This window comes from Perna viridis, chromosome 1, assembly GCF_037379345.1.
Source record: "Perna viridis isolate PV_CMFRI_1.1 ecotype Kerala chromosome 1, ASM3737934v1, whole genome shotgun sequence".
In the NCBI taxonomy this organism is placed as follows: Eukaryota; Metazoa; Mollusca; class Bivalvia; order Mytilida; family Mytilidae; genus Perna; species Perna viridis.
The window spans coordinates 54,052,684-54,075,531 of record NC_142445.1 but is presented as its reverse complement, the minus strand read 5'-3'; the positions used below and the strand labels follow the sequence as shown (position 1 = coordinate 54,075,531).

The 22,848-nt window shown below is 31.0% G+C and overlaps 1 protein-coding gene across 2 annotated transcripts in view; it reads right to left on the bottom strand.

Moving 5' to 3' along the window:
- Positions 1–2,892: 2,892 nt before the first annotated feature.
- Positions 2,893–22,848, bottom strand: part of LOC148629390 (pyrokinin-1 receptor-like) — a 36,999-nt gene continuing 17,043 nt past the window's right edge. Inside the window, exons 1-3 of one of the 2 annotated variants that reach the window (XM_088550152.1) lie at positions 17,380–17,724; positions 8,979–10,112; positions 2,893–3,497 (exon numbers count right to left, since the gene is read on the bottom strand). In XM_088550152.1, the coding sequence (XP_088406278.1) occupies positions 2,926–3,497; positions 8,979–9,912 (1,506 nt within the window). In that variant the 5' untranslated portion in view covers positions 9,913–10,112; positions 17,380–17,724 and the 3' untranslated portion in view covers positions 2,893–2,925. Of the gene's footprint in view, positions 3,498–8,978; positions 10,113–17,379; positions 17,725–22,848 lie in introns of those variants that run through there. The other variant, XM_088550148.1, reaches the window with a different exon arrangement.

Below are 22,848 nucleotides of genomic sequence, written 5' to 3'. Positions count from 1 at the left end.
ATCAGTCATAGTCATAATGAAATGATTTTATCGGTGATTTATAATTAACTTTTGAACATAATTTTTGCTGACTAAAATATATTAACCAAATTATTTTCTTTCGCAATTTACTAAACGTTTGTTGCAATAGAAAAAAAATTGAATATGCAGATATGATACGTGTACAAAATCCATTCCGCCCAAAAAGCAATCGCACTGACGAAGATATTGGTCTTGTATTGTTTTTTTTTCCTCTGACATTCTTCTAAACGGAATATTAAGACGAATTTGACAAACTTCTTGAGGATAAATTCGATGACAATAAGCATGGACTTAGTTAATAAATAACGTCAAGAGACACAAAGTAATAAAGTATGATTTCAAAGACCTGAGCATTTAAAAATATGTAGTTTTTACATCAAAAATAATAGCAAAGTTGCTGATTTAATTGTTAATCCATGGCTAGAGCAGTGTGCCTGAAACCATATTACTTGTTTGCCTTTTAGTTTTGTTGGCTTTTCATGCTTTAGTTTCGCTGCTATTTCTACTTCTTTAATTGCTTCTTGCCTGTTACTTTACCCTTGTGTTGTATAGTGCTATGAATGTATAACTGCTTTATGTATATTAATCATATTCATAACTGTCTGTTCATGTTTAATTTTATTTACTGTCTATGTTTCATTTCATTTAATGTTCATTATTATATGTATGCTTTTCTTACACATCTTTCATTTGATACCGGTATTAAAAGCTCTTTAGAGCTTATGTTGTACTGTTACTTAACCTGTCAATTCTAAATAAAACTCATTTGATTTGATTTGAATTTATACACCTTTTTCGTCGAATTTATACCCCCTCTTGAGTAACCATTGCCATCATAACTATCATGGGTATTTTTACCACTGCAAATATGAATGAATATGAAAAAAAAAAACAAGGTAACTTTAGTTAGGCAGATCTGGGTTTATAACCCTTGCTTCTTGATGCTATTGAAATATTGAATATATTATATACAGAACGAATAGTAGTATGTCATACTCCTGAATTTTAACTAGAAGTTTTCATTTTGAACTTTCTTTTTATATCAGATCAGCTGGTTTACTTACTCTATGGTAACTAATATTTAGGTTTATATACGTGTTAGCGTTAATTGATAAGTGAATATATTTTATTAAAATGATAATAGAGTTAATTTGACGATATTCCTGTAGCAGAAAAGACCATTTGAAAACACAGGTAAAAAATAGGTGCAATGGCAATGAGTGGTGTGAGCATTCTGGCGTTGTTTACATTTCGGATTAATCTGTTGGATACTACAGACACTGTGAGGTCAGCTTCATATCTTGACTTACACTTAGAAATCGATGGTAAAGGAAAACTATTGACCAAACTTTACGACAAACGTGATGACTTTTCATTCAGAATTGCCAACTTTCCTTTTTTTCTGTGGCAACATCCCTTCAGCACCTGCGTATGGAGTGTTCATATCACAACTCATACGTTATGCCAGAGCTTGCCGAAACTACGCAGACTTTTTGTATCGCGCTAGAACTCTAACAAATAGGCTTCTGGAACAGGATTGATTATGTTGCTACTAGATTGAAGTCATCACTACAGAAGTTTTATGGTCGTCATCATGAACTCGTGGATCGTTATGGTGTATCCATCAGCACCATGAAAACTGATTTATTCAACGGATCATAGTTTTCCTTTTCTCGTTTGTCTACCCCGGACTTGACTTTTTATGAGCAACTCGGCGGGTGTTTCTAGAGAGGCAGAGGACGCTCACCCTACCGGTGCACCTGGTCCATGCTCCCAGTTTTCAGTGGAGTCCGAGTTGCTCATTTACTTTTGTTGCTTTGTATGTATGAGTTTAGTTACTTTATGTTCTTTGTTGTGTATGTCTGTTTTGCATGTCTGGTCTTTGTCCCTGGATTACATTCTTTTGATTGCCGCTATAACCTTGGTTCCCTTGATTACTCTTGGACATGTAGTAGCATTACTCTACCTTTGCTTGCGTATCTCCCATTTAAGTTTTGCTAAAACGACGATAACAGATAGGTATAATTATACTTTTGAGTTGTCCATCGAAGCTATTCGACATATTGTTAAATGTAGGCACATCTAGGTTTAATAGCATAAATACAATTAATTAATTTATTATTCGCCATAAAGAAACAAGGATTTTTTTAGAAATGCGGAAAACTTATACTTGTCCTACAAAAGCATTAAATATTCTTCCTTTGATAATTGCACAGAATGCCCAGATCTTTAAGGGAAATGAAGAAAACCAGGATTTGAACAGTAGTAAAAAAAAATCATAACACAATGATAACGCCTAACGAGAAAAACAGATATTCACAACTAAGTATATGAAATAACACATACAAAGAAACAAAAATAAGTAAGCAACCAGGATACTTAAAAAAAAACAAAAAAAAAACATTTGGAGCATGAACCAGGTGCATCGGTAGGCTATGTGCCTTCTGCTTTTCTAGAAACACCCACCGAGTTGTTCTAAAATGACACATCTTGAGGCATATCCAAATTTTCTTGTCATCAAGTACAGTTTAAATGACTTTTTGCTCGAATTAAAGCATGAATGGCAGACACTTTTTGGTTGTTTGATACTCGTAAATGATCACATTTAAGCAGTATAGGACTAATTAATGTCAGGGCATGTCAAAGTATCTAGTACCAGTATTGCATCCGTCAATTACCGTTATAGACAAAAACTGTGTAGGCGAGAAGGACTTCAGGGAATTTATGGTTTCTGACTAGATATAAAATGGAATATAAATATAAATAAGAATTTAGATAACCAGAAGCACTTAATTGCTTTAGTTTAGGATTCTATACTCTTGTTATAGGTTCCTTATTCATTTACTGGCTCAAAACAAGAAAAAACAGCCACCAAGTAAGCTTGTTATTTACCAGTGAGGAACATTAACATACGCCAACGACTAACTTAGATGTATTGCGATTACTGTCATAGCATTTGATTTGGAATAAAACATTCTCCATGTCCCCTTCGTGACACATTTCATCGGTAGATTTCAAACTGCTTCCACTAATAGATGGTGATGGACTAGGTTTTTTCGATACTTGAACTTTCTGTTCTTCTACTTCTACCACTCGACCTTTAGTTATTTTGTTCATGGACTTCCTTTTCGAACTTCCTATCAACCCAAGTGGTCCTACTGTTGTGTAACTGGTTTCTGTTTGTCCATTTTTATGAACGAATTTGTAAGAAAAACGTGTCTTCTGTCTTCTGGTAGGTGTTTTACTGCAACAAGATTTAGCAAATGTTTGCTTTAAGGCCTGTCTAAATTTTAAGGACATAATGCTGTACAGAATTGGGTTAATCGTGCAGCTACAAAAATAGCACACTCCAGAAGTATAAAACAAGGTTCGATAAACCCGCAACAAATATGGAGTCCATGATTCAATGTTTGATGTCACTAACCGTTCTACATGAAATGGCGCCCAGCAGATGAAGAATCCAACGACAACTGCAACTAAAAAGAAAGAAAAATTGGTGAAATATCGGATTGCAGATTTGAAAGAATAAAAACAATAACAGCATATTTCTGTTTAACGAGAATGTGTATATAAGTGTTTCGAGTGCGCTCTATCTTTTATTATTGGAATTAAACTTTTAGATAAAAGAATTTTAATTTCTCAACATGAAAATATCTTGTATAAAATTTGTCTAACACAAAAATGGTCTTTATGAAATCACCAATGAAATATGCAAAACTTCAAATTAAAGTAAGAACTACTTTTCTAATTTTGAACTTTTCATTCTGTATACTGATCAGCCAGCACTCGACAGTATTGTAGAACTGCCTAATTTTGGTCTTGTAATCTGATGCTTTGTAACATTTATCACTTGAAAAAATTGTCAATCATTTGTAAATCTATATATCTAGAAATAGCTCAAACCAAGGCCTTCAGGGTGCAGTAAAAATTTTCTAGAAAAAAATTACCCACAGCAAATTACCATAGAAACCATGCAAAAAAAGTTCATAAAATCAGGTTTAATAATATAAAATTTCCCGCAAAATATCTTAAGTTTTAATTTCATGTCCTGAAACTGTCTAAACTTTTTCCTGCGAAAACCCCTTCCTCATATGGGCATCGCCGGTTATATTTTGAGCTATTTCACTTTGTAATCGATTTATTAAATTTAGCATGGTAAAAAATTGACTTACTTTGACTTTCACAAAATACTTTGAAAGGTCCCCTTTTTCAGAAAATGTTTTATCAACAATAGATTCTTCTTTTTTAATCACTATAGCAACCACAGGTTTCCATTAATGTCATTTTTCATCCCTAGCCAAAAGTGCGAAACTAAACTAAACTGTGGAGTGCTGGCTCAACTAAAAATATTATAAATATTCGGCCACCATTTATGATTAAGATTTTTACAAGTCAAGATCTAGGACGCACACATACATATATTTTGTATAAGAGTGGTAATATATTAATTATTACAATACATTATAAACTGAATCGTCGTGGAAAGTTTCATACTTTGCATATCTCATAATGCATTTTCTGTACTTTTTCAAAAAGTGTGTGAAACAGAGATTTATCATGCAAATACATTTTGATAATTGTAGAATAAAAATAAATACATAGACATGGGAAATTGGTATTTCGTTCCACGCTATGTGTTTACTGTTCCTATGTCATCTTGTAGAGGTCTGCTTAATGTTGACTTAATGGGAGAATAGTTATAAAGTTAAATAATTGAGTTTTTGTGCAGGAATTGCATACCCTCAGCAAAGAAACACATTAAAAATATTTTCTATTTATTTGATATTTGTATCAATTCAACATTGAGTAGACTTCATCACGATTTCAAGGAGAAATTCACACATTTTTGCTGTGAAAAAAAGCATTTGCCTTGCCTTACATAAATAAGTTACGCCATAAACCAAAATTATATATATTTTGGGAGCTAAGAAGAACTATATTGAGAATTATATATTGGTACAAAAGATGGTTTCCGTTCATTAGTCAATAAATAAGGAAAAAAATAACAATTTAGCTTGTATATTTGTGCATTCTAGGTCTGTAGTTTAGAAGAACCGTAACCGCTTTAAAACCATATAATAGAAAAACATTTTGACTCGTGTTTAAGGTAGAGGGACAAATATAATAGATAATTAGGCTGCCAAGAAAGAGGAATGGCGTTTTTTAACGTAAAATATGGTATTTTCTCTTCAATCCATCAATGTCTTTTTTCCTCGTTGTTTTAGTTTTTATGCTGACTAATTAATCATTGTACTATATTAGTTGTATATTTTGCCTTTTCTTTGTCATCATTTGCTATTTAGTATAAATGGGTGTTGTTCTTTTTTTAAATTCAAAACATTCATAATTAGATTTGTCGAATAAAATTGAACTTAAATTTATCTATGGTTGAAACATGTTCTTTTTTATTTGAGCATTAGGTTCGAAGTATGGTTTGACGGCTGAATGATTGTTTCACACATTCATTTAAAAACTAGACCATATTATATAAGTCTGTTGAATTAACGCAAGAATGACATATACCAGGACAAATCAAAGTTGTTGCAATGTTGTATTTAATATTAATGATTTAAAAGTAAAATACGGTAACTAAGCATACGCACATTTTTTTTCCCAAATTTTTGTCAGTAATGTAATGAAAATAATGTTTTTTTCTGACTTTCAAAAATTCGTGAAAATGAACTATTATGAGGACTTCTTCTACATTTACAAGTTGATGATACGGAAAAAAACAGTGCACTGAAATAATAAATGGCAATATCTTAACAGTAAACAGTATCTAGTGCTTAAAAAATGACCGACGAAACTGTTTATTCCTTAACAGTAAGATTACTCCAGTTAATAAAGCGCTATTTATTATTACGAAATGGGAAATTACCAATTAATTATATAGATGGCCTGACTCATTTTTAATTGAATGTTTGAAGCGTGGAATTCGGACGAGAAGAAATTAACCAAAAAACTATCCCTTTTAGATTCTGCGAAGATTTCTTTGATACATATTCACATATTACATCAGATGAATATAATATGATAAACATTCTTTATGATTAAAGAAACTTGTACATAAAATTTATAAATCCCCTAAACGATTAATGAGAATATGGTTCTAAATTGATTAAGCATGAACTATTTCTGTAATCAAAATCTCATTTCTTACTGCTTTTGGGACTTGAATGTTTATATCAATGAATACTTTCCCAAGATTCTAATTACAGCCAATCTAAATAACAGTTAACAATGCATCCAGTTCTTTCAATACCAATAAAATACGTAAATACCAAGGGAATTTCATGAAATGAAATTTTCATTTAACATTCTTTTAGTTTTCAGTATCAGTTGTTTCTTCCTGCTTAAATGATAAAACAAAACTGAACGTAAAGTTTTGGCTAAGTTCTTATTGTCTGTTTATATCTCTATCTATTACCGAAATTTACTAGAATTGATCTTTTTCTTCATTTAGATGGAACTGACAGCATGCACAACAATTCCTTGTTGCCTTTCATATAATTAAGTCGCAGGTGGTTATCGCTTCGGTTCTAATGAACGATGTATGCTTTATCAATCATTCTTATCGTGGAGGAGGTAAAGTCGAATATTTCTTGAATAGTTGAAACATCTATATACAAACGTTAGGTTTTTGAGAGAACATCAAAACTTAACTTACATTATTTCCAGACGACAGCCGCAATCACGTTTTCCTAAAGCAAAATTTTGATGAACCTTGGAACACATAATTTAGCAGAATATAATTTTAAATCAACCTTGGTAACCGGAAGAGAACCCAGATTAACTCGAAACTGTTATTAACGTTTCTTTTTTAGTTCCTGTGTGCTAAATTATTCTACAATTCTTTACCCAAATTGAATAATTATTTGGTCTCAGTTCTTGGAAGGAATTATTTTTTTACTTAACTTCGAGGTTTTTATTTCGTTTTTTGTTTTGTTTTGTTTGTGGGGCTTGATTTAGCCTTGCTTCTTTAAATCTAGTACATACCTATGTATTGAAATTAAATTGAAAATTTTCGCTTTATATCAAGTAATCTTTGTCAATATCATAAACCATACGATAATTTAACAAAATTTATTTTGGAACACCACATCTAGAAATAAAAAAATATTGTGAAATATTATAACTTGATAAAGCACTTGAATAGGAAATTGAGGATGGAACATTTATACATGTATATTTTGTTTTCAAAGTTGAAAGAACGCTGATTTCTCTTGAGACACCATGTCTTTCACGTTTTGACCTTTTCTCACAAAATTCACATTGCAAAATATAAGACTAGACAATTAAAAGATTGGTTAACAATACACGTAGGCGTTTGAATTAAAATAGCTTAAAGATGTTACTTTTTCGCTAAATCTTTTATGACTGGTAAGTTTCAGGAGCATCAATAAATTGTTTCGTCAAAACTAACTGTATTTCCTCTGAGGTTTGAAGCTTATTTGCTGGTAATTGAAAAATAAATTCAGCCCAAACAGTTTCGATATTACTTATAGGACATAAGCAAGTATGAAAATGAGCTATTTCGGCTGCTTGGTGTTTAATTTGTCACTCACATTACCTAATACGAAAGGTTAAGTGAGCATGCAAACGTCAGATTTATTATGTCGAACTTACTTTTGTGACTGAACATATTTTATACTTACCATGAGCTGTAAAAGCTTAGAAATATTCCATAAATTCATAAATCCACTCGGTAATTGACACAGTTGCCCAGTTCAATGAATTGTAAGTACATTCAAGCATTAAAAACCGATATTTTGACATTTGTGTCTATCAATAAGTAACACTTACAAAGTTGTTCTAAAGATCTTAAATGTATAATTTGCTTGCTTTTTTAATCATTCTTTTTTTAAGTCTTTGTTACTGAATGATTGTTAAAGTGTAATTGACAGACAGGTCGGACAAGAATCAACCAAACATATCAATCTGTATGGTGATTTATTTTTATCATTTGTAAATATGGCCATTTTAGACTAGTTCTGGTATGATGCTATATAACAAATGACAAAATCCAGTATCTTCAGTATCTTATATTTGTTGAAACAATTTCTCGGTTCATTGTTTATACATTTTTTAAATAACATAATGCGAAAATCATTCAGTAAATGTATTCTAGTAACCGGATATTAAGAAACATCATAGAAGTTATCTTAATTTTTTTTTCAGCCTAAACCCTATAGACGTGAGAGGCTTAAAGGATAATTGATGCCCGTATGAACGACAATCTGTCCTAATTGGTTACACTTTTGTACGGCTTCCTGCATTGGAATAAATTGATATTCAATATGCAGTTTTCTGGTAGCCATTTCATGTATTTCTAGTTAATGTGGTATTCTATGTTAAATGACGAACCCCGCTTGTTGATAAGATATCGAAAACCTCGTTTTAAGTTCCTTTTGACACTTTCGGTCGCTGCTAGATTTACTTTGTGATAAAAATTAAATAAAAGAAATGTTAGTCCTCGATTTAAAGTAAAAAAAAGTGATACAAGAATGGAAATCTTAACAATACAATACAATACAAAACAAACAAAAAACCTGAGCTAATCTTGTAGGAAACACATCGCTTTTGAGATAATCGTATGTTTAACGTGAAAGTATGTGAAAAGAACGTTCGTATTAAACAGCTTCCATACCAGAAGCACGTAGCATTCACATGACACGAACCAACATATTACAGATAACCGTTACTAATTGGATGTCTTTTACATGTTTTGATTTTCTTTTTAAGCATCATTTACTACCACGGACGTAACTGTATTGTCTGTTTCGTGTAATGTTTTTTAAGTGGGTGTATTTATCTTTTATTTGTTTAGATTTCGTAAGCTAATAAATGAAAGTTCACTTCAATCAAAATAAATTTTCTGGCAGGCGATTTAGTAGAAGTTAATTTTGCAAACATCAGCTGTTCATGTTTTCGTTAACCAAAATGAGAATGATAATTACCTAGCATCTTTATTACAGATTTTCTTGCCCTTGACTGTTGCTTTACATGAAGATCAATTCCTCTTATGTGTTCTTTACCAGAGGAATCAGCTGAGGACCTCCTCATTGACGACTTCCGAATAGCCAGGGCAATCAATGTATACAGAATACTGATGAAAGTCATTGGTAACAGAAAGAAGATTAGAGACGAAACAAGAAAAGTCTCCTTCATAGCCTCGAAATTTTTGTTTGTACACATTGCAGATTCTTCTATTGTTCTATTCTGTTGGTCCTTGATGTAGAAAACGCCATACTGTATTGTTTGTGGAATGGATAATAACGAAGCTATAACCCAAGTACTGAAAATAACCCTTATTGCCCTGTTTAGGCTTGACATTTTATGGGCTTTCATTGGATGACAGATTGCCACATAACGCTCAACAGTGAAAGCCGTAATTGTCAAAATTGATGTGTATGTAGACAGCTCACCAAAAAGTGCTCGAATGATGCAGAATGTTTCACCGAATATCCATGGATATAAATTCCATATGGTGTACAAATCTGGAGGTAGACCTATAATAAGTAACAACAAGTCAGCAACAGCAAGATTAAATAAATAGTAGTTTGTGGCCGTGTGCATGAATTTGTTCCTGGCTATTACTACGCATGTACAAACGTTTCCCAAAATACCTGTCAGAAAAATGAAACAGTAAACTATTGTTATAGGAATAACAACTGACAAGTCATCTCGACTGGGGAACATCCGTAATTCCAAATACTTCCATACATCAACGTTGATAACCGGTTCTGGATTTTCCTTGTTTTGCGATTTACTTAAAAGATATGTTAACAGTTCTTTAAATCCTTCATGCTTTAAGTGGTCACAACTAAAGTTTCCTGACGATATATTTCCATTTTTTAAAAGGTCGACACACCGGCGAAGATCTTGTGACATTTTGTTTAACAATTAAGCGATGATCTAAGGAGCAGTTAGTTCATAAGCAGTATGAGTTGAAAGTTTTATCATTTTATAGGAAAACTTGTTGCTCTCAATCAATGAAACACAACCACAAGCTTAACTCTATGCCGATCTTTTCCTTTGAAAATAGGTTAGTAGACTTGTCGCATCTCTGTTCTTATTTCCTGCCAATTTACCTGAAAAAAGATAAGATTTTGACGGTTAGACTAGCTACTAGCACGGACCGGAATAAGAAACTGTAATATTTTACATCAAGACAATCCATAGATGGTTTAAAGCGATAAAAGTTAGTTAATGTCAAGCATTACCTCTTATCTCAATATAATTCGAAAAATTTACTGCTTTGTCCAATTTCTTATCTTAGAGTTAAAAATATGACAGTCTAAGGTAAACATAGTTTAGTACAGGAGTATTTAAGAATTATGCAGGCTTTGAGCCAGATTTTTTTCACCCATAAACTGATTCAAAGTACCATATTGTAAAATGGAATCATAAATAAATGTTCAATCAAGGCCTTAAGCAACAACAAAAAAAACAGTCCCATTTTTACATTACTTGTACTTAATTGTTTTGGGATCAAAACGACCAGTCATTAAGAGCACGTCGAGAATGGAAACAAAATGACAAAGTATTAAATTAAACATTATTAACAAATGCACAAATGCAGGCATCACGTCAATTACGAAAAAAGACAGAAAGTTTAAGGGATTTTTTAAAAGATATCATCTGACTTTCTTTTGCTTTTGTCCTGTGTTTAGGCTGCTAGTTATATTTTGTAAATGTACTTCAAGAAATGACATTGTTTTATTTTGCTGTTCTTCAAGTGATTGAATCAGGATTCTTGCATGATTTTAATTAGGACTGACATTGGCAAAATAAAATCCGTATCTGAAATATGAAGCATCTGACTTACCCCAACATTGATTGATGGTTTAAAGCAATAGATAAAAGTATGCCCTGTCGAATTTTTGACGAGTAATATTGATAAGAAAACTAATTGACTTTCTTTTCAATATTAATGACATAAACCCTAAAACATCCATTATATAATCATTGCCTGACAGAACACAAAATCAACAAAAATGTATTGAAAATATTTTTCGAGACAATGTCCCCTGCAGCAACAACCAAGTGTGTTTTGTCTAAGTAATTACCACCGATGACTTAATCATATGACAACACATAACAACTATCCATTTCTACTACCACTTACTAACATTTCAATAACCCTCTGCTTCTAATTATGCAATTGAAGATCTATTCTAAATTCGTTTTATAACAACTTATTATTCTAACTATTTCAAAGACGTCTTCGTAACATTGTAGATTTGGTTGCTGTTTACTGTTCTTCAAACTCTCCCAGAAAATGAATGTAATTGTTTTTTCTTTCTACAAAATTAATATTTTTTTTTACAAATGTAAAAAACGGTTAACCAATTTTCCTTCTTTGTTCATAAATGATCACTAGGGGTATTTAAACGAGAATATTTTTCACGTTTATTATATCATTTTTCACAAGTAGCAGCATTCAATTTTTTCCTTCCACACTTATTGTTGATTGCAATTAAACCAAGTCCCACTTAATTGTATTCCGCTTCAAAACTAAGATAGGTTCATAGTACTGTCCCAGAACTATATGAGAAACATTCAGTATTCCATTTTTGTTCCCTTATACCAAAGAAAATGAATGCCGCGTGCATTTCTGAGATAAAAATAAGATTACACAAAATTATATGCAGAAAAAATATCTGCATATTCTCTATTCTCATCGTATTAAACATACATATGCAAACAAGATCGTTAAACAAACCACAAGATTAATAAGAAAATAGGTCAATATCTCAAGCCTCATGGCGTACAAAAAGAAGTGGGTAATCATGTGTGTGTGGTTTTTTTCCTTTTGTTTGTGTTTAATTAACACAAAGCGATTGTAAAAGCGATTCAGTAGGTCAGATTAGCGTAAATTTTGTGCCAATCTATTCGCTAGAAAGACTTGCTCATATTAGTCATTTGACAATATATTCTTTTTAAAGATATTTTTGATAGCTTTGCTTCTGTCAGTAGTTTCTGATGTATGAAAACAACAGATATTGCAATTATGACAGTTCGCTTCTAACTTAAAAACAAAGGGTACATGTAACTAAAAAGCATTACATCGTCTAATACCTTTAGAATTCGACTTGTAATGTAAATAACAAATGAAATAACATGTCGGTAATAGATCTCTTGTAAAAAAAATCTCAATAAAAATGGAAAAAAATCAAATAGATTATTTATACACTTTACTTTTACTGAGAACATGCAACAATATATCAAATAAAAAAATACTTTAGTAGGAGTTTTTCTGTATTAAATTATCCGGGTTAAAACATAAAACAAAACTTGCGTTTATCTGCCCTTTTATGATACCGAAATTACACACAACAAATAGCAGTACAATCTCTAGGTGTTAGAACTGAACTCTTTCCGTCGGTAATTTAAAAAAAAAACAGGACACTTCACATGGGGTTTTCAACATTAGTCTGCATCGATGCTTATTACTTTCTTGTTTGACTTTTTTTTGTAAAACGATATGAAATAACATAGAAAAGTTAATTGAATAAAAAAAGGTCAGATAGTTTTCCAAAAAACTGTATAACCAACTAACAATATCAGAACATCAAAGGACAATACTGTTTGAAAGATTACTTGAAAAATGAATTAGTGAAATCTGATTGAAAATCAACCAAAAGATAACCAAATAACTTGCACAAGCTTATAATCCTCCACCACTAGCTGAAAATTTCCTATTGACTCGAACTCTTGGACCTATCATATAAAGTTAAATATAAAGAAGTTAGTATTTTTCAAATATCAATTTGTCTGTCACTTGATTATGTTTTTAAAAATAACTGATTGAATTTATGATTCCTTCGAAAGAAAATGTACAATAGTATGTCATAAATTTTCAACAGTTTTGTATCTAATTTGCATGTACATTACCTACTCACATCTTCATTTTTACAATTTCCCGCCGTTAAGGTTCTTTAGTTTTTTTCTTATTTTACCACACTAACGCTCATGTAAAATAATGAAAATCTATGTTTGAAGGTCAATCAATCAATGCTTAAATGTCGTTAAATGTCATTAAAAGCGGTCAACCTGAATTAGGGACATATTTTAGAAAACTGCCTTTAAATACAGTGTTATTTTTGAGACTGTTGACTTTTTTGTTTAGATGTAAAAAGTATCGTAAATCTTTAATAATAGACTGAATTCTTAATATAGTTGGTAAGTGTTTTGAATGTTTTGCATCAGATTAAATTTCACGTGGTTAAAAAATGAATCAACGAACCCGAGATAACAGGCCTTGTCTAGATGTACGTTTAATTAACTGGAGTTTGTTAACCATCCCAAAGATAAGTTTTATCGTTGAAGCAATATAGTCTAATACTTCAATCAAAATTCCAAAGAATATTTACGACAGAGAACTCAAGGACTTGTCATAAACACGAAAAAAAAATTCAAGCATCAACTTGAGTATTTTTAAAATAGCAATGAATAAATTTGATCAGCCAATTTGTTAACAGTTTCACTTTGGTGGTGGTTTAATATTAGGTACTGATGTTACTTTGATAGTATCTAAGTGTTTTGTACTTGATATTGCTCAGAAAGTTGCCACAACCCCTGCTTACACGGTAAACAGTGCAGTTACAGATGTGTAACCATCATTTGAAATTATACAAACTATTCTGATAATTACTTCTACTTGGTGCAATTCAAGCACTGTAAAGTCTTCTTTGAGGTTTTGTACTTCAAATAAAAACTTGAAATAAAAAAAAATAAAGAAACTGGTACAATATCACTTTTTTAAATATCACAATTTTTGGAACAGTCGTTAATAATGAAGATTTATTGCATTGTTTACTTCATGTGTGAATTCATTTCTAAAACTCATTTGTGGTAATAAAGTAAGTAGTCAAAACATACATTTTACGCATTGAATTTAGTTTCATTCACCGCCACGTTAGATAAACCTAATGGAATATGTCAGTTCACTTGATTTCTGTAAATATTGAGATGCTATAAATTATGATTAGGTGTAATTTTCTACACGATTAAAGTTCCCATATATTAGGTTTTGTCTGGTGGATTTCCTAAAAAAACGTGGTTGATCTCCGGTAGTCAAAGTATTATGAATGATTTTGAGAAATGCTCGATACGGAATCAGACCGACCGTACTAATTTACTGTCTGTTTTCAAACTTTACAGCCAAGGATATTTTTTTCATTCTTGATATTTATTAAAGTAGTCTAATACACCTCTCACCTTTTTTGCTATCTAGTAATAGATACATTTCCTATATACCCATTGGATTCAATCGATACATTCTTAGTTTACAAAGGGCAAAACTGATATTGGCTTTGTTCATTTTTTTTTTTTGTATTTTAGGGTTTGCGGGATAATTGTTTTGAGTTATTCCCATCTGACCATCTGACCATTCATTTTCACTAGTGCTAGAAAATTGCGCCAAAAATGGAGTGTCCGAAAGTGGACATTGTCTATCAATGAACCCTCCTGGTTTCCAAAACAAGAAATGAGCGAGAAAACGATTGATTTTTGCAGGTTATATTTCAGAAAAGCATAACCGAAACTGTTGGTTTTGACTGAAGGCATTTGCGCTTATGGCAATTATAGGAAACATAACAATATCAAATTTTGAAAGTTGATATAATTTTGTTTGCGTCAATTATTGCATGGAGTTATTAATCTACATCTCACAAATCATGTGTATGATGACAATAGTTCACAAAGACATCGTCAGTATTTTTAAATTTTATTAAAGCATGCAGTTATTAAACTGCTAGACAAACAATGCAATAAATCTTACAGTTTTAACTCTGTTGCATGCATTTTATTAGATAACTTGAACTGAAATTTCATTTACGCAGCAACAGAATGCATAGAAATAAACAGCAATTAAATGCATACAAATTACTTTCGATACAGCTATTATAATAAAATTTTCTCATTGAGAGCACATTAAAACAATTACAGAAACAATAAAATCCTTTCAATTGAAATAGGTCGGAAATCAACTGATTAGGGCTTCCTCAATCATTGAACCGGCTATTAGTGAGAAAACTTCTCTGCATGGATTATCTGTAGCCTTGTAGGTGAAAACTAAATGAAGTAATCTTTTGTTGATAAAATCTTCGTCCTACCATATACACAACAGAATATATTTTGTAATATCAATTGACGTTTAAGAAGTTATTTTTGGTAATCTCGTATTTTACACCAGCCAGTCATATGTACTAATACACAGAGAGTTATTCACTGTCAAACTTTATTTTTTAGTATAAGCTATCACCGATAACTTGAACAAGAGTAATTGATGTAAAATAAGGAAAATTTTAATAGTATTCAGTGACAAAGGTTTTTTGTTTTACTTTTCTAAAATCAAACAATTTGACAGGTTTGAACCAAAATTTAAGTGGATTAAAGAAAAGACGGATAAAATACTTGCTTAGGAGACTTTAATTTCATTCGATTGACAAGAAACATAGAAAAATATATAGTAATTAAATGAATCGGGACGGACCCAGAAACTTTTTAAAACAAGATGATTCTTGGCAATAATTGCTCATTGTTTTGCCAATATTTGGAACAAAAGAAACGAGGTTTTTCAACAAAACCTCCCATAAATTTGTAACTGATTAAAGACAAAAGTAATAACTATAGACGTAAAAGTTATGCAAACTAAGCACTTTTTGTTATCAAATGATATGATTAATTGTGTAGCAAGAAAGATTCTAATATCTATCGACAATTTTTCATACACATTGAATAAATCGTTACATGTATTTGATATTTTGTTTCGTTGAATATGAAATAATATCACCACTCAAGTGAAAAAGACATTAATTCAAGTGTTAGGGTAAATATTTACAGTTGGTATTACTTTATTGTCTTGACTGCATTTTAACAATAAAGCAAATTAATAATGAAATAATGTAAGACGCCATGTGATGCAATGTATTAACTATTGTTGGCTAATTAGCTATCTGTATCTCCTATCTATATAGCTTTTGCTGTAATTCATCATCAAATGTTCATAGAACTAATGAAACAACTCAAAATGACAATTCGTTTAAATCATCTTTTTTTCTACTTGAGTCGATCACCTCGTGACGGCGATTTTTTTCCAGGTTGTGTGATATTAAAGCCTAGGAATTGGAAGTTATGATAGTAACTACAAAAAGCTAATTAAATCTAGAAATAGCAAACAAAAGATCAGACTCTATTTTGCAAGCCTGGCACGAAACTGTATTAACAAATAACGGAAAATAACGATAAAAACACGATTCTGATCATAAGACGGTTACCAAATAAATCATGTATCAAAATCTGCATTCCTCGCAGCAATTGATAACGATACGAACCACAGTTTGCAATGTAATACTATCAAAATAACTTGGATTTGTCTTAGTCCCTTAACTAATTCACAACGCATGATTATAAGAAGCTACGATTATTTAGCATCTGTGTTTTTTTGCAGGAAGACCAGTAACTATAACACAAAGCTGTCGCAAATATGTACGTAACAGAAAAATATAACTAAGATAGATACAATAGATAAATAGATAATTAATACAGTGTTGTTAACAACTATGGGTATGTATTTTGCATTTTTATGTTCTTGTTACTTTTTTTCTCGAATTACAATACTCCAATGTCAGTGTCAACGGGATAGCCGAAGAATTAAAAAAAATCGGTTTTTACCCTTGATAGCATATCTTTGAAATGCAGTTTTGGTGTGAAAGTTATGTTTGTAATTAACGGTCCTACTGTAAATTGTGCCTTATTTTTGTATTTAGAACTTCTTTACAATATATATTATTCACATGCAATACTTGATTTTACACTAAAGACTTAGCAATTTCAGGTAAAATGCAGTAATAAGAAGTTCAGATTCAATAGAAATCATGTTATTTTTTTCAGTTGATCTTCAAACTGTTCGTTTATAAAGTTTTTGTGTCTGACCAATTTTTATCATGTGACCATTCATACCTTGTATTTGGACTAACAAGAAGTCCACCAGACAACAAATCTGGGCATAAAAATATTTCTGTAGTAAGAATATTTCATTGATAAAATCCTAAAACAGGAGTGAAAATTCCGAGCAGAATACAGAGAAGATTATTCGGAGTACATATTCGATCACGTTTACTGATGCATATGTTTTCAACAAAATGTTGTTATAACTATTGGATGTACCTTAATGTTCACAGACATTATCTTTCTTCGTGATCACCGAATTTGAAATCTTAATCACATTTTGAATCATGACATCATCTGTACGATTCTTGTCATTTATTCTTCAAAACTCTTCATATTTTAGATTTCAAAACTATGCAAATCGAATTCCCGAAATATGATATTAAGAAAGAAATATCTTACCTTTAAAAGCGCCAGCCAGATTCCATTGCTTAGTTAAAGACATCCAGATGTTATGTAAGAAAATAAATAACGAATCAGTTAATCATTATTGGTCCTCTTTATACACATGTTTTATAGTCACATAATTCATTCCTCCTGCTTTTCATACATTAATTGAAAAATTGTTTGTTTAAATATGAACTTTGCTTTACTGTAATATTCTATATATTTACAACTATGTTTATTAGTCCTCCGAATAATGCCCCATTAATTTCGATTATTTAAAAGAAATAATAGATGCTTTTGTTTAATAATGACTTAAACAGTGAAATAATTATATTTAGTTTTTGGCACGATTCTTAAAACGTACTGACGAACATGTGGAATCCTTCCATATAATTCCTTTAATTGTAAACATTAATGTTAAAGAAGTTTGGTTTTAATTATTTACCGAATAATTTAATTCTTGCTTTTCCTTCATTAATTCAAATTATTGTTTATTTGATTTAACAAAATAAAGAAAGGTCAAAGAGTAATCAAGGGAACCAAGGTTATAGCGGTAATCAAAGTAATCAAGGGAACCAAGGTTATAGCGGTAATCAAAGAGTAATCAAGGGAACCAAGGTTATAGCGGTAATCAAAAGAATGTAATCCAGGGACAAAGACCAGACATGGAAAACAGACATACACAACAAAGAACATAAAGTAACAAAAATCATACATACAAAGTAACAGAAGGAAATGAGCCACTAGGACTCCACTAAAAACTAGGAGCATGGACCAGGTGCACATAAGTGAAATGATTTTTAATGACTGACTCTTTTGATGACATGATGGACAATTGGCATGTATTCATACTACAATATTAATGCAACTTGACATTAGTTACGTATTTTAGAGGTATACGAATATTAGAACAGATGGAATGGAATAAGTTAATATAATTATGTAAATGAAATTAGCTTAAGAAAGTGTTTGTATAAAGCACGTAAGGTCCAACCAGGGTCTGAAAGGTCATAGAAACATTATATATATATTTTTTTAATATTCGAGCGGGTTAACTGATCGTGTGTTATTAATGAAATCACAGAAATATGTTAGGAATTGGGACGTTTCTCAAATATAAACAATCCTATTTTCTCTATAATCTATTAGTTGACATTTTTTTTAGTTTAACCATTTTTCCACCTGAATAACAAAAACAGTAACAGTAAAAAGTAAGATAAAAACAATCAGAATCAAAATTCCATTATTTCTTTTATAAACCTTTATATATCTTTCTTTGGTGAGCGTATATAACATACTGTCCTTTACATATGTACCTTTGAAAATGTTGTTCTATACTTTTGTGTTGTCTGTTGTAACAATAAAGCAGTTCTATCTCTCTCTCTCTTGAAATATAACATAATAAACTTGTTTTATTGTATCTGTTCTTTTATTGAATTTTATACAGTTTACAGGATGCCTTTGTTTTATCGAATGGCATTCCAACACTATGATAGCTCGTGTACACTATCAGTGTTGATTTCTCTCTATTTTTGTACATTACGATGTACAATTAGCGTATCACTCACCAAGATGTGTAATCGCTTGTGAAATGAGAATAAAAGTGTCAATCTTTAAATTAACTTCAAAGACTATTCTTGGCAATACTATGACAATTAGAGATGACCAAAAGCAGATGACTTCAAAACAGCAAAACTAAAATGAAATAAAAAACAAAACAACCTGTATTAACGTAAATTATGTCTACACTAGACAAAGTATTCAAATTTCAAACTTGTGTTAGCTCAGGTGCCTACAGGAGGCCAGTTTTCCTACTAAAAGTGAAATATCAAATCTAAATACAATTTATTTTCGTCTTTCCTCTCTGTGTTATTGGTTTTGAAAGTACAGCGGGCAATGAATCTATAATTCTATTTATCAACATGACCCCGTTTTACCTATCATAAATGTCTGTCATTTAATAGCGTGGTGTACGTGGAAGACCCAGGTAGTTGGTGAAGGCACATGCATTATTTTGTTTTAATCCATTTTCGTCCATTAAAGACCACAAACTTTTGTTCTCTAAAAATATGAATGTTTGTATGTAAATTTACTGCAATAAAATATATTACACGCAAGCACTTCAAACATTGAAATAAAGGGAAATAACTCACTCTTTGATTTGTTAGAAAATATTGAACATATATTATGATTGATTGATGGAAAACAATTCTGTACTTTCTGACATCATAAAGTGTTAAACAATACACAGGCACAAACAATTTACCGGGAATAAATGTTCATAGGATCTGCTTGGTTCCTACATGGAAGTCTCTTAAAAGTTTCATAAATGGAGAGAAAAAAAAACAAAGAATAAAAAGTAGTGAAATGTGATTTGATATTGAAAAACATCGCCGTTTCAATTAGTTGTGTGGTTGTGTCGCACCAAGTATTAAACTGACTGGTCGAAGGCGACTTGGTAACATTTTATGTTGTTCGACTGTAACAACTGGTTACGACATAGACGGATGATCGCTAGAATTTCTGTCATGACATATGCCGTCGATAGGCCATATAGTCAATAGGATTCATAGAGAAAAAGGTTTTTAATTCATGAAACTTGCATATCGCAAAATATCAATTCGCTTTAATTGATCTCAACATCATAACAAACTCGCAGAGGCGCTTTTCAGGACTTTGAGGAAGACAGAGATTTTTTGTTTTGTTTTGTTTTGTTTTTGTTTTTGTTTTTCCGTTTTGTTTAATGATTTATGTAATAAGAATAAGTATTTTAATATTTACACACAAGTCTTTCTCTCGAACATTTTCTCCTTCCTGCTATGTTGGTTTTTTTTCGTATCTACGAAAGACCGGTAGTATCATGACTTTTTTCACATTTCTTAACTCCAAGTTGTCATTTCTCAGTTCCAAGTTGACATTTTCCCAAGTTGGAAATGAGACATTTCAACATGTAAGTGAGAAATGTCAACTTGAAACTGAGAAATTGAGAAATGTCAACTTGCAAGTGAGAAATATCAATTTGAAGGTGAAAATATCAAGGTCCAACCGTGATATGCCTTGCATCAAGCGGGAAATGTGAATGAGGTAATGACACTACCCGTCTTTCGTACATATCAAGCCCTGAAAAAATATGTCAAAAACAACTTTGAAAAAAAAACTTATTTCGTGTTACATTAGCATGAAAACCAAATGCTCAATTTAAAACAAGTTTGCTACAAATAGAAAATAATAATAGACCTAGTTACATCTGAACGGAATGACTTAAGTAAATGTCAAATTAGAAAAAAAAACACTTCCTTTAATTTTGAGCACAGACAGGACGTATTGGCCATCCTCTGGTTCTTCTAATCATTAAATAAATCTTTAATAAATTAGACAGTCATTGTACAACGTGTTAGACTTGTACTTGGATGTTTTGTAAGAAGATTATCTCAAAATGAATATTTTAATGTAAAGTAACGTTGGGAAAAAGAAACAATTTTGGACGTCTGTAGCTAATACGGACTTACTAGATTATATATTTCTTTTTTAACCAAAGATAGCATCTGTGTTTTTGTTTGATGATTTTAATCCAAGTCAATTCATGGCAAAAAGTTGGTTGAAACGTACTGCAGTATGGTAAGCATGGTTATGCGTTTTTGATTGTTAAGAGTTGATGCTCCCAATTTTTAAAAACGTCAATTTATTAAAGGAACTGTCTTCTAGTTTTATAACAGAACACATAAGTTGTTCAAAATATAATATAATCACATTGCTGAAATGCCAGCGAAATTAGGATCAATTATACACGACACGTAACTCAAGTGTCGACAAAATTCATTTGTAATCTAAGCAATGTCCTGAGTTTCCATTGTTTCTAGACAAAAGTCTTCTATCTACATGTCATATCAATTATATGTCAAATTGAACGACTGAAATTATTGACCAAATATATAGCTCTTTACAAACTATCAATTAAGATATAAAATCGTGAACCGAAAATAACATTTGCTTTCATTAAATAGTGATGAATTATAGGCTTAAGAATACTCTTTTCATTGAACCATCCCAGAACAGTTATTACCATGGGCATTAATCCATCAAAATAAAAAGATATTGTACTGTTACTGCTATTTATCACAATATGATTTGATTAGCAAGTCACTCAGCCTTGCTCCTACATTAATTGCTTGAATCGTCGAAAGGATCAACTCAATATGATATAAGCAGTTTACGCAAAACAATCTGTCAAAACTTTAATCATCTGTTTGAGCTCCTTCACCAAATTTCCGAATCACCCAGACATCACGATATGACGCATTTATATGTCTACAGCTTTCTTTATGTCAATTGAAACATGTCTATTTTTAGTAAAAATCGTATTACATTTTCAATGTACAACACGCTAAGGTTCTTAGTAGATAAAAAAGGCTTACAATTGCTTTAAATACATGAAAATACCAGAAAAGTACCGTACTTAAATTGTAAATAAATTCAAAATAATAATCGTTAATCACTAGTTGCTTAGTGTTTAACATTGTTGAAAATATCTTAACCGGTTATAAAAGTCAGTGTTAATTTCAATTTGATAAATAAATTTACGTTACTGACAAAATATCTTTGTTGTCAATTTATCTAATTCACAGCTTATTTTACACAGTTAGGTTTTACTCATTTGAATCTCATGATTTCATGAACTATGCTTATTTGTTCTACATTAAACGAAGACAAAATCTGGAAGAAGATTAAATTGCAAAAATCAATGGTTACGTCATCGACGGAGAAAGGTTGTTCTGACAGAGAAAAAAATGGTATAAATTTACAACTTATCACTTTAAGCTGAAGTAACATTAATGGTAATGACTAACGTGAAATAATATTACTATATATTCAACACATTTGTTAACCGAAGTACGTTATACTAATAAAACATGTCAATTATCTCAATAAAGTTATATAAAGTCTATAAAACTTCAATAAAGTAATGTTTTTTTTAATTCCTTTATGTATATAAATTAGATTATATATATATAATGTAGAATGCAAAAAAAAAGTTTTTAAAATGTTTGAAAATTTTCACATCAAGTAATCTAACGTCCATTATGTACAATTTATCCTCAAATAGTTGGTAATATATCTAATCACGCCATTATTTTGCTTGCCTGCAAACTTCACACAAATCTACGATTGCTTCCTGATTTTACGAAAATAATAGTTATGGACGACATTTTATTGAGCCAAATAAGGGAAAGAGAGGAAATTACAAAGTCGCTTGTTACGTCATGTGAAGGAAACATTTATTGCTGTTTTGGAGGATTTAATCCGGAATTCATCACTGAATTAAGTTAGAAGCCTCGTATCTTTACAATCGCATTCTTTTCAGCAAAGTATATTTTGCAACGTTTTTTACTATTACTTGTTGGGGGCATATAATTCCTCATTCAATTTTATTTTAATTTTTGAGTTTTAATGGAACAAGTTGAATGTAAATATCGTACTTTGAAA